Below are 13,590 nucleotides of genomic sequence, written 5' to 3'. Positions count from 1 at the left end.
TTGTAAATAGTAAATTCGAAAGAAACTTATGTTAGAAGTATTTATCAACAATTTGTAACGGCCCATATTACTTTCAGAATTGCTGACTTGACCCATATTGCTCCGTGAACATTAACGATCACTACTCACCAGTGTCACACAATCAAGAATTTATGTTAACGATCACTACATTTTAGGTGCCGTTATTCTTACATCAAGAATTTAAAATGCTGAGTATGAAAATTTGTACAAAGCTATTGTGATACAATTCCCTTATTATATTTTCCATGTTGAGAATTGAGATACATTTCAATTATCAGTAAACTTATTTTTACAGTATAAAACAGGATACAATAACATTATAATCATAAATAAATCACTACTAGAAAACCTCTTACATTTTGCATTGCTATAGTGTAGTAAAGCAATACACTAGATACATTAAACAGTAGCGAGTAGCGACGCAAATATTTGTATCGTGTTTTGAAAATCTTCAGGAACTACTGATATCAGAAAACTCTATCTTGCAATTGTTAGAACACTTTGGTAATGAGAGTACATTCTCCTTAACTTTTTTCAAATCGACATTTGCATACCGCAGCCAAAAAGCCGGTGATATCATCATCATCTCCATGGTTGCTGCATTTTCCAACACGAATTGTACCAAACAAAGATCGTGCTCATTCGCATTAAATCCTTTAAACTGAAATACTTTGAAGCTTGACAAAAAGCAGTGAGGAACCATTGCAGAAGTAAATACATCTTTGTCTAAATCAGCTACTCCCTGAAATTTTTGTGTGTCATTGGGTTATCTATCATCTAAATTATTTTATGATATATCTAAGTTACTTCTATAACAAAATATAAATTAAGTTAACTTTTTTCATATCAGCTATAAATTATTTTCATAAACTATCCTAGAGAGCTTATGGAAATAAGCTAAAAACCAACTTATTGACATGTCATAAGTTGTTTCGATAACCTATCTCAAACAGTTTCAAAAGTGCTTATACCAGTAGATAAGCTCAAATATGTCAATCTAAACAACACTAAACACAAATAAAAATTTGAATTTCTTCAAAGAAAAGGCAAGAGTAACTAAACTTACATTAAGTAAAACAAGAGAATTAAGAATTGGAGAATTGTGGAGTAATTGCAACAATGCTTCACCAGTGACCTCATTTAGTTGCAGATAAGTTAACCTTCCAAAGACAGGAAGATTGGTGAAAATATCTTTACCATGCCTTAAAACCTGTATGACAAGGAAAAAGTTGTTCAAATTCTGCGTTTTTTTTTCTCTTCAATTTGCATTTTGGATGCAAGATAAGCTTATTAAGTCAATAAGTTGTCCTAGAGAAATATGCAGAATTGAGCAGGCTTTTAAATCACGGTAATTGTTGTATTGCGATTCTTGATAATAAGAGAATCACAATCAAATTCCGCTGATGTAGCCTCAATTGTAGTCGGAAAGACATAAAAATCTTGATGTAGCGGCACAGATCACAATCAAAGGCCTTTTCAAGCTTAATTTACTATCCAACTACTATTACATAGCTTTATTATACAAAACTATTTTCGTTTATGTATCGTAAAAGAAAAACATACCTTGTAAAACAATAACTTTAGCTGTTCCACGTTATCGATTTGTTTGAGAAGATTATGTGCTTGAAATCCAAGTTTTTCCATTCTATCCTTTTTATCTTCATCAAGAACAATCACAACAGAAGCATTACAAATTGACGACGAATGACATAGAACAATGTCTTGTTCAAGATCACCCTCATAAGCGAAATCTGTTAAGCGTCGACTATAAACCTTGATGGCATATTTACTTGATTTATTTGAATGATGGTTCCATATTGCTATTGAAAACTTCTCAAGTACAGGTACTTGTAAACTAATGTTTTGTGTTGTTGGCCATTCACACCCTCTAGCTTCAAACACTTTGAGAATCGGGAAATTGAGAGTTATATCTTTCGAACAAGTGGGCGAATCACTCACTAATTTAACCCCAGAAAAGCTAAGTTTTTGAAGGTTTTGGAGGCAAACAGATATGGGAAGACTAAGAGTACATCTCATTTGAAGCGTCAAATCGACTAGAGAATTGCAGCGAAAAAGTGAATCGGAAGGAAGGAAAACTTTATCAGCATATTGAATATGAAGCTTTTGAACTCTCCTTTCTAGGATAAAGGAAATCCATTCACTTAACTTAGATGCATCATATTGATGGCTAGTTAAGGAAAGAGAGAAACTTTGGATGCTTGAGTTAGTGAAATGAATAAGCACTTTTTCAACAAAATTCACAAACTGTTCCTTTTGCATCCTTTTCTTTCTAGAACCAAGCAAACTATCATCAAAATCTAGATTGGTTATGCATTTCCAAACATCAACCCATCTTCTTGATAAGACGCTAGTGCTAACCGCGTCTACGATCGGAATGAAAGACAGGATCTGACTAAGAATGCTTTCATGTAATGTGCTAATCATATCTCTTTCTCCTTCTATTGTTTCCCTTGGTGAATCCATGACTACCTACAAAAGAACCTGGTACACATAACAAAGACAGTGTTCAACAACTATGTTGTAGTAAAAAAATCTATCGTATCATATGTAACTATAAGTCCATAACTTAAGCACATGGTTCAGCTCAAATGATTAATGAGATTTAGTTAATGAAGAAACATTCGAAAACACACAAGTTCGAAGCCTTGCTATAACAATCTTTGGCCACGATTTATTCACTGATATTATCCTAACCAAAGCTTGATAAAACCCAAAAAAAAAGAAATTATGTGACCATAACCTCAAGCTTGCATTGCTCAAAGTCCCACATCGAATAATTAATTATATGACATGAACAATAAATATAATTCAGAATAAATTTTTTATTAATAAGTTGATGACAATTAAAGTTAGTTGTAAATTTGTTAGGAAATTTCTAGTTAATAAATATCCTAACTAAATTTATTTGGTCGTCAATTTTTTCCGCTTTAATCCAAATTATGAACCTGTATAAAAGTTATGCCTTACAATTTCTGGGTTGATGTTTAAATTTGTGACTAAATGTAGTTAAAAATAAGTACATATTGTAATGTAAAACCACTCTTGAATTTCTCTTCTAAGCATGCATAGATGAAGATACAACTACCATTCAATATAAACTCTGTTTCTAGTAACTAACAGAAAATGTTTAACAATTTAATAATGAGATTAAGAATAAGAATAAACCTTAACAATGTGATTTGTAGTAGTTGAATGAGAACTTATTGAGCCTCTCAAAATGAATATAAGCTAGAGCTTCACAAAAAATTCATTTCAGTTACGGCTTGAAAGAGAACTTTGAGTCTCCTTTTCAATGATAAATGCTACGTGGTCCACATCAATTAATACCTATAAAAGTGGTTGTGACGTTGAAAATCATTTTGTTTTTGACAAATAGTTAAAAATCTATTTTTTACAATTTTTTTTTTTTGAAAGATCTACATTTTACAAATGAATACTTTACTTGAAAAAAAACGATTCTTATATTTAAATTTAGAAAAACAAAATTCTTTGAATAATATACTATAGGTACTCTTTGACATATATTTTCGTAATTTTAGGCATTATATATTAAATGATATATAATATATATATTTTATCAACATATCTAATATACTTATAATTATTCCTTAAAAAAAGATACTTATAATTACAATATTTTTTTAACGTTTACAATTAGGATATGAGTTGTACTTTTTTAAATGATATATGTTGTACTCCCTCCGTCCCCAATTGTATGTCGTTTTGGAAAAAAAAATTGTTCCAAATTATATGTCGCTTTACAATATCAATGAAATATTAATGTTATTTTTCCTATTATATCCTTAACTATTAATTACTCCCTCTTCTTTCAATTATTTCATTTATCTTTTCCATACCATTTATTAAGGATAATTTTGTAAAACAACTCATAATTTCTCTTCCCCACACAATATTAATTACATTTCTTAATACGTGTGAAATGGTCAAAACGTCATACAATTTGGGACGGAGGGAGTATATTAAATGATATATTAAATATATGATATATGATACTTATAATATATTAAATGATATATGATATATGTTGTTTTTCCCTCAAACGAAAAACAAAGTTGTTGTTTTTAACATAAATTGTACTCTCTTTTTTTTAACAACCGGTGTAAGAGGGAGCCACGATACAAGTTTTGACAAATTATTGTTGTTCTCTATGGTTTGGAGGTTGGTAGGTATATCATGTGAACTGAAAGGCGCGGAATGGCTGGCTGGTAAGATACCAACAAGTAGTATATAAATAGATAGATATATATAGGTCACGCAATTCGATATAAATATTTATGACACATTAATAAAATATGGATCATGTTAACTTGTGCTCTAAAGGAACATGTTAAGGAACTTAAAATGAGCAAATTTGCATTAAAAAACATGATAATTTAACGTTTAAGAAGTTGATTGCACGACTTTTGATACGTATATTTCTATAAAGAGTTCCTTAACATGTGCGCCCTTGTGAGCACAAGTTAACATTTGCCATAAAATATATGTTGCAGTCAATCACTATGATATGTGTCAACACATAAATTTGATATGGCAAAATTTATCATATAAAATTATAAAATATTTGTTATTTTGAACGGATTTATCGATGTTAATGTTTATATTTATATATTGGTTAAAAAATATGGTCAACGTAATTTGTGTAAATAATGCATATTGTTAAATTGTGACATGTAATTTGAAACGGAAATAATGATTCTACGTTTTATTTTCTTAATTGTTTAAAAAATAAATATGTTTTGATTTTTTAATTAATGTTGAATTTGTGATCATAGTTTGTGACTATGAAAGACTTGTAAATCATTTGGATCTTAAGATAGAGAAAATTATGAACCAATCAAATCAAAAATAGTCAGTTTGATTTTGTTTGGTTTGATTAAATTGAAATAATATTATTAAAGTTTGAAAAAGATAGAGAAAATTATGAACCAATCAAATCAAAAATAGTCAGTTTGATTTTGTTTGGTTTGATTAAATTGAAATAATATTATTAAAGTTTGAAATTTTTTTTTTTTTTTATCAAGTGGTCTAAATAATAGAAATTCATCTCTTAAAATAAGAAAATAGGGTGCTCAAAATTCAAAATTCAATGTCTTTACCAACAAAAAAAAAATTAACGATTTTATATACTATTAAAGCAAGTAATATAAGTTCAAATGAGAAAATAATATATAATGATTAAAAATTGAGAAATGTTATGAACATTTTCTTTCTAACACTTATTATAACATTCATTCTCTTAGTTGAAATAGATGAATATTATACTTTTAAAATGGATCGCACAAAGTGTAGTGAGATCCACATGAGTTTCACTCAATAAAAAAAGATTATTAGATAGTGCTAGAAATAAAGTGTTTATAACATTTCTTCTAAAAAATATATTAATAGTTTTTTTGTTTTAAAAGATAACACTGTTAATATAGTGTAAAATAAAAGGAATAATAATAAAATATAGGTTTAAATATAGTGTATCTTTTTTTTTTTTTTTTTTGAAACAACCCATGTATTTACTAAACTTTTTGAAATTTTTCCTGCTGTCTGTTTTCGTAAAAAAAAAAAAAAAATATATTGCTTGCTAACGGACGCATACATGGCACTTGATGAGTTTGACAACCGATCTTAGTATAAAAGGGCTAAAACCAAAAATGTATATTTACATAAGGACGAAATTAAAAAACATAATCATCAAATTTTAAAATTTAAAACTCATTCTTTCCACATTTTTCCTCACTCTGATTCCTTCCATGCCCACCCTCTCATAGAAGAAATATCATTGATTTTATCTTATCTTATATTAATATAATTTTACATTTGTATTCCAATCAAGTTTTATCGTTTAGATATTTGGTAACACAGACCACTGTGAGGCAGATTGAATATCATATTCAAACTCAAAAATCATTACCAATCTGCAAGAATTGAGCACAGTAGAGAATCAATTCAAATCTAAATAAGATGTCGTTAAAATAATACGCCTGGATTAAAACAAAAAAAGTTTGAATGACTCATAATTTTGTACCCTTTTCTTAGGGTATGTTAAGTCTTATGAGCAGTTTCTAAAACTTTAGGGCACATATTTTACACCGACTCAAAAAGAAGTAAAGCAGATTGGTAGATTTAGCTCATAATACTCACTTATCTCCATTATAAAGACAATATAAACCACGTAAATACCTTAGGTTTTTTACTAGAAGACAAGACACTGTGACATGCAATAGTCAGCACAAACCATCTTACTTTGGTTTGTCATTTAAGGTTACAAGTGATTTAAGCACTGCTGAATTTGGTGGCGGAGTCAGGAATTTTATTGAGTTTGGGTAAAATTTTGACCGCAAATTCACATGTGATATAATACATAAATAGTCATAGATCAAAATATAAAAACAAAACAATGATAAGTTTTAGTGACAGCCACAACCGTAGGTAGAGGTCCATAATATTTTTAAAATAGTCTCCTTCAAATTACTTACGTTTTATCCGTAGGTAAAGGTGGAAAACATGCAGTGACAACCATTTCGCAATGACAGACAAATTTAGCTACATAAATTTGCCCTTAGTGACGGATTTTGGCTGTCATTACAAGTCAAATTTCTTATAAATTTCTTGTAGTGATACAAATAAAGTATTGGTTGAGCCCAAACGCGTGCACAGGCTAGCTGGATGGTAAATCCGCCCCTGCCTAGACTTATCAAGTCGGCAAGAGCACCTGTTGTTGATATATGATACGATTTTTCCTTCACAATGCTCTATATCCGATATAAGAGTCTTTTGTCGTAAGAATATACCAACCAATTTCCAATAGAAATGAGCCTATAAACAAAAAGGAATCAACACAGTTATAGTTCAGACTCAAACTTTCACAACAATAACGATCAATAAAAGAACATTAACAAAGATATTCAGACTCATCAGAACTTCTGAACTACAATTTGATGCATAATACTGACCATCCATGCTCAACCCTTCACATTAAACTATTAAGTAATTTTGTGTTTCATCGTGATAAACAAACTAATATCAGAGGCATTTGGAAGCACTTCGAGTTAAATTACATACAAAAGACTCTTTGAACTGGCATTTGAAAAGAGAAATGATATTTGAATATCCATTTAATGATAATTTTTGTGACAATTTTCTCTCTCATATTCATATTATTTTTACTTTATCTCTCTATTGTTTTGGTTTTCATGCAAATACCTACTTTTTTTTTTTTTTTTTTATAAATTATGGTTGTCACAAAAGTTGTCAACCAAATTAGTTGTTCAAATAATTTCCTCATTTGAAAACTTACACAAGCATTGTATATTTTGCAATGACATGATGAAATTCCTCATCACAATCATGTTGAACTAGTGAAGAGTATGAAAATCAATTTTAACATCTTCAAAGATTTACAAAGAAAGAAAATGTTAAAAATACCACACAGTCTAAGACATGACTGCATATGCACATTGAAGAAGAGAGAAATAACAGAGTGAGGAAGAAGGTGGAAATAATGGTTTTAAATTTCAAAATTTGATGATTATGTTTTGAGGTGACAACTAGGGTATCTATGGAGGAATGATGGGTAATTTACCTGAACCAATGAACATTCATATTTTTAGATTGTATCCACGAACTATCTTGACCCCACCAATAAGTTGCTCATTTTTATTGTTTGGTAGGTAAATTATCCACCATTCTTCAAAAATAATCTAAAAAAAACCTTTTTAATTTCCCTATGTAAAACTGCGTTTAAGGAAACGTTTTTATTTAAGGAAACGGACGACAGGGACCAATTTCAAAATATTAAGTAAATACAAGAGTTGTTTTGCAACAAAAAAGATACAGAGACTAAAACCAAAAACACACTAACTTACCTGGACATTTTACACCTTTACTTATAGATCATGCTAACTTATGCCCTTAGGGCACATGTTAAGAAACCTAAAAGTAAATATTTTCTCAAATTGTGTGCATTTAATTTATTGCAAACTTAAAAATTACTCCCTCTGTTCCTTTTTAATTGTCACTTTTGAGTTTTTTTACACAAACCAAGACAGGTGCCATTTAATTTGGGAAAGGGAAGTTGTTTCCCATGATGGGAAAGTTTTTTTTAACCATTAGATTAAAGAGGTGCACACATTTTATGATGGTTTGTCCACACCATATATTTCCCCTCTCTTCTCCATAGTGGCTCAAGATCCAGTTTTCTCACTCTTGTTGTGCGACCAGATCTCAAAACCCATTAATTTTTTAAAACCCATTGATTCACAACAAATTCAAGAGGTTGCTGCAAATTTTGCTAACAAAAACCCACCAATTATTGATAATAATAATAATGGTAATGTTCAATCCAATATGGATTTCTCTCATCAAATTCTCATCCGTTTACAACAACCATGTGTGCCAAGTGGAAGAAGAAGCATATGAGGAGGTTGAAGAGGAAGCAACAAAAGATGAGACAAAGATCCAAGTAGTGTGTTTGTTATCCGAACAACATCAAGTGATCTTAGTTTATTGAAGGTTTTCTTTGTAATGGATTTATTCTAATTCAAGAGGGGCTCAAATTGAACTTAGAGGTTAAAATTAAACAGAGACCAAGATCTGGAAATAGAAGATCAATACATTGTGAAGTTGCTGGTTGTGGTACTGGTTGGTGAGGGAGACACGGAGGGGAGAGAATTGTTGGAGAAGAGTGTCAAAATAATTCAGTGTTGTGAGAACATGATAATAGTGTACTCTTTATTTAATCAAATGGCTAAAATCAACTTTCCCATCATGGGAAACAACTTCCATTTCCCAAATTAAATGGCACCACCAAGACAACAAATACTTTTTACTACTTTTGATACAATTCATCTTTTTCCTATAATAACTTTCTTCATTTAATATCTTATTTCATATACTTATCCCTCTACAGTAAATAATCAAGGGTAATAAAGGTAAAACAACATTTAATGTTGCATTGAACTTTGAAAGTGACAGTTAATTAGAAACAAAAAATTTATGCAAAAGTGACAATTAAAAAGAAACAGGGGTAGTAAATTTTATTGCAAACATAAAAATTAAATTAAATTTGCACATTCCAATAAAAAGTTACTCCCTCCGTCTCTAAATAATAGTCGTTTAAGGTTTTTACACACAAATTAAGAAACGTAATAAATTAGTCAACAAACATACTAATTTTACTAAACTAACCTCACTATTTATTTTTATTCCTATTTAAAGTCACATTTAGTTAAAGTTAAATTCTTGATAAGATTAAAAGTCGCGTTAAGACATTAATTACAAAGGTGGTATAAACATTGCCAACATAACTGCAGCCGAGTACTTACTTCACACATGGCTCAAGATGACTTTTTTCAAAAAAAAAGAAACAAGCACACATAGATAAAGGAGGAGTAAAAGGCATGAAGGGCAAAGTTGGAATAAGTGATTTAATTATGCATAAAAAACACAAAACAACTATTATTTTGCTTCATTTTTTATTTTCTAAAACGTCAATAATATTGAGACGGAGGGAGTATTTTACTTGATTCAGTAACTCGTGCCTTAAGGGCACAAGTTAGTTTTTCTCTTTACTTATTTAAGCCTAAAATATAATGATTTGGCCTAAAATATAATGATTTGATTTCTGGTTGAATTTTTACACACCTATACAAAGAAGCATGAGCACATTCACACCTCGAGTGGTGTACCACATCATGAATAGTTTAACTGTTTTTCTTTTGTTGCAATACTAGTTTAACAGTTCAAGTATATGTATATTAGGGATGTTCAAAACCAAACCATTTCAAAAGAAAAATCGTAATTCGAATTAATCCAAATTGAAACCGTAAAAAACTGCTATTGATTCGGATCATTTTTTTACTCAACCTCCTCCTACTCCTCCTCCTTATTTAGTATATTTTAATGAGTAATGAAATTCCTTTAGAAAAAAAAATTATCATTTAGTATAATCTCCAAAATGAATCTTTTTTTTCTTAAATGACTTACTATAGCACTTTAATAAAAAGGGCTATTAATGAAGGGTTCAAAATAAATGACTTACGATAGCACTTATTTCGAAAGAGCTATTAAAGACTGGTCTTTAATAGTGTTTTAAAAGTGCTATTAAAAATGGTATACCCTACAATAGAGGAGGTTTTGATAGCCCTTTTAAGTGCTATTAAAGGCCAAAAAAGTGCTATTAATGCCCGGCGTAGTCTTGGTCTAGATGTGATCCACGTAATTCTTGAGTAAGCCCATGCTTGTATTAAGTGTGTGCATCCCATTATACCATGCACCCCATTATGTGCACCATCACACATTCCTCTGTATAGCCACGCCAAACAAGTCGAACCCCAACTATAAATTCAAATCTTAGTGGATTCCTTCTCTAACAGTGCCAACCATTTTATGCATACTAATTGTTAATCAAGGATAGGTTCTGGTGATCCATTCACGGATCATTGAATGGAGGAGATTCAAGAAGCCGTGGTTAAGTCCAACACTCACCAAGTTGATCAATTTGACACACAAGGGTATACTTTCTTTGTTCGTGAAACAATCAATTATAGGGAGGGATGACCAATGTGAACATTCAAGGTAGACCTATAGGCAGGGTGGTGTGACTATGGAAAATTTCAGGCTTTACATCTGCCTTGTTCTCATGTTATAGCCGCGTGTTCTAGCTTTCCTCATGACAGCTGAGTTTAAAAATGAGAGTGTATATGCAATCTACACCACGAGGTTCGAAGTAGTCCACAACAAGACTTTTTCGAGACACTTTGGCGAGACATACCTACCGATCCATGACGTGTCAATTCAGTGATAAGAGTTTGATCCAGTAGCCTTAAGGAACAAAGTTCAAATTCCCTCGATGATGATTGTAAAAATATTTACTTCATAATAATGTCCCCTTCTCCCAATTTTTTGTAAGTACTAATTGATTCCAACTTGAAACCTTCCATATAGAAGACAACAGTTTGCCGCCCCAAAGAATAAGATCCAAACATTGGATTCCACTATGAAACTAAGCACACATCATCACTACTCAAGTAAAATGATAAACAATTTATAACAACACATATTCAACCTTGCATTAACACTTTTAAATTAGAAACCTTCCTTCCTTATAAAGTTAAAGGTCTTGATAACCCTTTTAGGACTTTATACCTTACCTAAGTGATCCACTTTATATTATACAAATTTAAATGGCTGATACTGAAAATGAAACATCCTCACACTACCATCCAACAACACAAGATGAGCAATTTGTTTTCTATCTTAGCCATTGGAAATGGTGGTTTGCAGTAATACTCAACACTTTCTTATCCTTGATGGGTCAATCAAGTGCAGTTATGCTTGGAAGATTCTACTTTGACCAAGGTGGAAAAAGTTTATGGATGAACACACTATTACAAACTATTGCTTTTCCAATTCTTTTCATACCACTTTTTTTATTTCCTCAAGCAAAAAACACTTTTGAAACCACTATGCACTCTTCTATTCACACTCTTATCATAATTTACTTCTCTTTAGGTATTCTATTAGCTTGTGATTATTTCATGTACTCAATAGGACTTTTATATCTTCCTGTTTCAACCTATTCACTTATTTGTGCATCACAACTTGCTTTCAATGCTTTATTTTCATTTTTTTATCAATTCTCAAAAACTCACTTTTTTTACACTGAACACTGTGTTTCTCTTAACCTTATCAGCTTCACTTATTGCACTTCATTCTGATTCCTCAGAGGATTATAAAACAAAAGAAATTAACTTTACTAAGATAAAGCACATGATTGGTTTTTTGTGTACTTTTGGTCCATCAGCAGGGTATGCACTTTTACTATGTTTAATGCAACTATCATTTGAAAAGGTTTTAAAGAAGGAAAGTTTTTATGTTCTGTTGCAAACGCTAATTTGGACATGTATTCTTGGAGCAAGTGTTAGTTTGATTTGTTTGTTTGCAATTGGTTAAGTGAATGGTTTGAAAGATGAAATGAGCAATTTTAAAGAATGAGAAGTGGTTTATATATTGACTTTGGTTGGAATGTGTCGATGTATTGGTGTTTGTGTCTGTGTTCGTGCTTGATAGGCCATGAGGAATTGGATGGTGTTAAGATTGTGGCTATGTTGCTAGCTATATTGGGTTATAACCTTTGATCCAAATGTAGTAGGATGTATATATTGAGTTAGTTTTTCATTGAAATTGTTAATCAATTATTTTATAACTTACTATATATATTTTTTAAATTATTATATAGATCAAGTGCTATGTTAACAAGATAAATATGCACATTGAGTGTGTGCTACGCTGACTATGAAATGTTTATTATTGACTTGAAGAACCTTATTTAATTTTTTATTTATAACCTTATTTAATTATATACTTAGTTTATGATTAGTCCCCTCTCTATTAGCCTCTTAATCAAGGGGATTGAAAGAATAATCAAATTACAAACAATGGATTTGTTAAAGTGTTTAGGGACTACGAGCCCTTTAGCAAGTGGTCAGAGTTCAATCTCTGGCTCTTGTCCAGGGAGCAAATTCGATTGAAAGAAGATAACTTATCTAGTGTATTTCATAAATTTTCCGATGAAGATTAGTCGCTGATAAATAACAATAGAAATTTGACATTGAAAACATGATAACTGAAGAAAACCAAATTAGCTTCACTCTTCTGAATGATCTTAATTGCCACCTTAGAATCTGAATTGTGTGATAACGTCTGTCCCAAGCAATATACAAAGTATGCCTAATGCTCCAAAACTCCTTGAACCTGTGCAATAAGCTATTGTTTGAAAGACTTTTTAAAGTCTTGAATACATTTTGAATTTTTTTTTCCAAAATTCCAAATCTACTGTGTGTTTCTCATTCTAAGTACAATCTAATCATTATTAATTTCTTGAGGGGATCTAATTATTATTAATAAACTCCTAATACCATTGCATTCTAATTTGAAATAAGTTATCCACGTGTAACGTTCTAATACCATTGCATTCTAATTTGAAGGGCAAAAAATAATCCGAAAATGGACTTTGGGAATGATAAAATCAGTACAAAAAAAAATATACCCTCTAATAAATAACTTATATATATCAAGTGCACTTTGCACACAAAAAAAATTAAAAATAAAAATATTAAGTTGTGAGATTGTATTAGTAAAAATCATGGTGCAAATAGTAGCATCCCAAGGGATTAGTACATAATAGCCCAACTTCATGTCAGGTGTGTATGTTTGAATCAGTCTTTGCCCATTTCACCTAACATATTCATATTCAGGGGTGTAGGACCTGTAGCCAACCCAATGAATGTCTTTCTTGGTTTGTTTTGTTTGACATGCAAAAGAATAAGTGTTTAATTATTTTCTACTGTCGTTGGTTCGAGATCTTGAAGTATGCTCTTATTAAAGTGTCAGATTAAATTCTTCTATAATACCAATTTTAGTTAATTAGTTTGATTTCTTAAAATAAATCGTGAAAAAGAACAAGTACTTAACATCAATTAGTTTAAGGAGCCGAAAATTTATCAAACATTACAAATTCAATCAATTAATCAATCT

General features: G+C 30.5%; 1 protein-coding gene and 1 pseudogene across 2 annotated transcripts; one reads left to right on the top strand and one right to left on the bottom strand.

The window, feature by feature from the left end:
* Nucleotides 1–210: 210 nt before the first annotated feature.
* Nucleotides 211–3,339, bottom strand: LOC25487138 (F-box/FBD/LRR-repeat protein At3g14710). Of its 2 annotated transcripts, none has more exons than XM_013608997.3 (4): nt 3,208–3,339; nt 1,585–2,523; nt 1,088–1,231; nt 211–763 (listed from the first exon to the last, which is right to left on the bottom strand). In XM_013608997.3, exons 2-4 carry the CDS (start codon nt 2,503–2,505, stop codon nt 473–475), a joined length of 1,356 nt encoding a protein of 451 aa, XP_013464451.1. In that variant the 5' UTR covers nt 2,506–2,523; nt 3,208–3,339; the 3' UTR covers nt 211–472. The 2 variants fall into 2 exon arrangements, with proteins under 2 accessions (XP_013464451.1, XP_024631889.1); XM_024776121.2 differs by lacking the exon at nt 3,208–3,339 and adding an exon at nt 3,010–3,190.
* A 7,898-nt stretch (nt 3,340–11,237) lies between these two features.
* On the top strand, nt 11,238–12,183 carry LOC112418989 (probable purine permease 11; annotated as a pseudogene).
* The last annotated feature ends 1,407 nt before the right edge of the window (nt 12,184–13,590 follow it).

This window comes from Medicago truncatula, chromosome 2, assembly GCF_003473485.1.
Source record: "Medicago truncatula cultivar Jemalong A17 chromosome 2, MtrunA17r5.0-ANR, whole genome shotgun sequence".
Taxonomy (NCBI): Eukaryota; Viridiplantae; Streptophyta; class Magnoliopsida; order Fabales; family Fabaceae; genus Medicago; species Medicago truncatula.
Note: the sequence above shows the minus strand (reverse complement) of the source record. Positions and strands in the feature narration are given on the sequence as shown.

Bases quoted from the DNA above. Each gene is read 5' to 3' on its own strand.
- LOC25487138 (XM_013608997.3), bottom strand. From the start codon at position 2,505: ATGGATTCACCAAGGGAAACAATAGAAGGAGAAAGAGATATGATTAGC. The intron at 1,232-1,584 runs GTATGTTTTTCT...CTTGTCATACAG, and splicing joins TAAAGTTATTGTTTTACAAG to GTTTTAAGGCATGGTAAAGA. The intron at 764-1,087 runs GTAAGTTTAGTT...CAAAAATTTCAG, and splicing joins ATTCTCTTGTTTTACTTAAT to GGAGTAGCTGATTTAGACAA.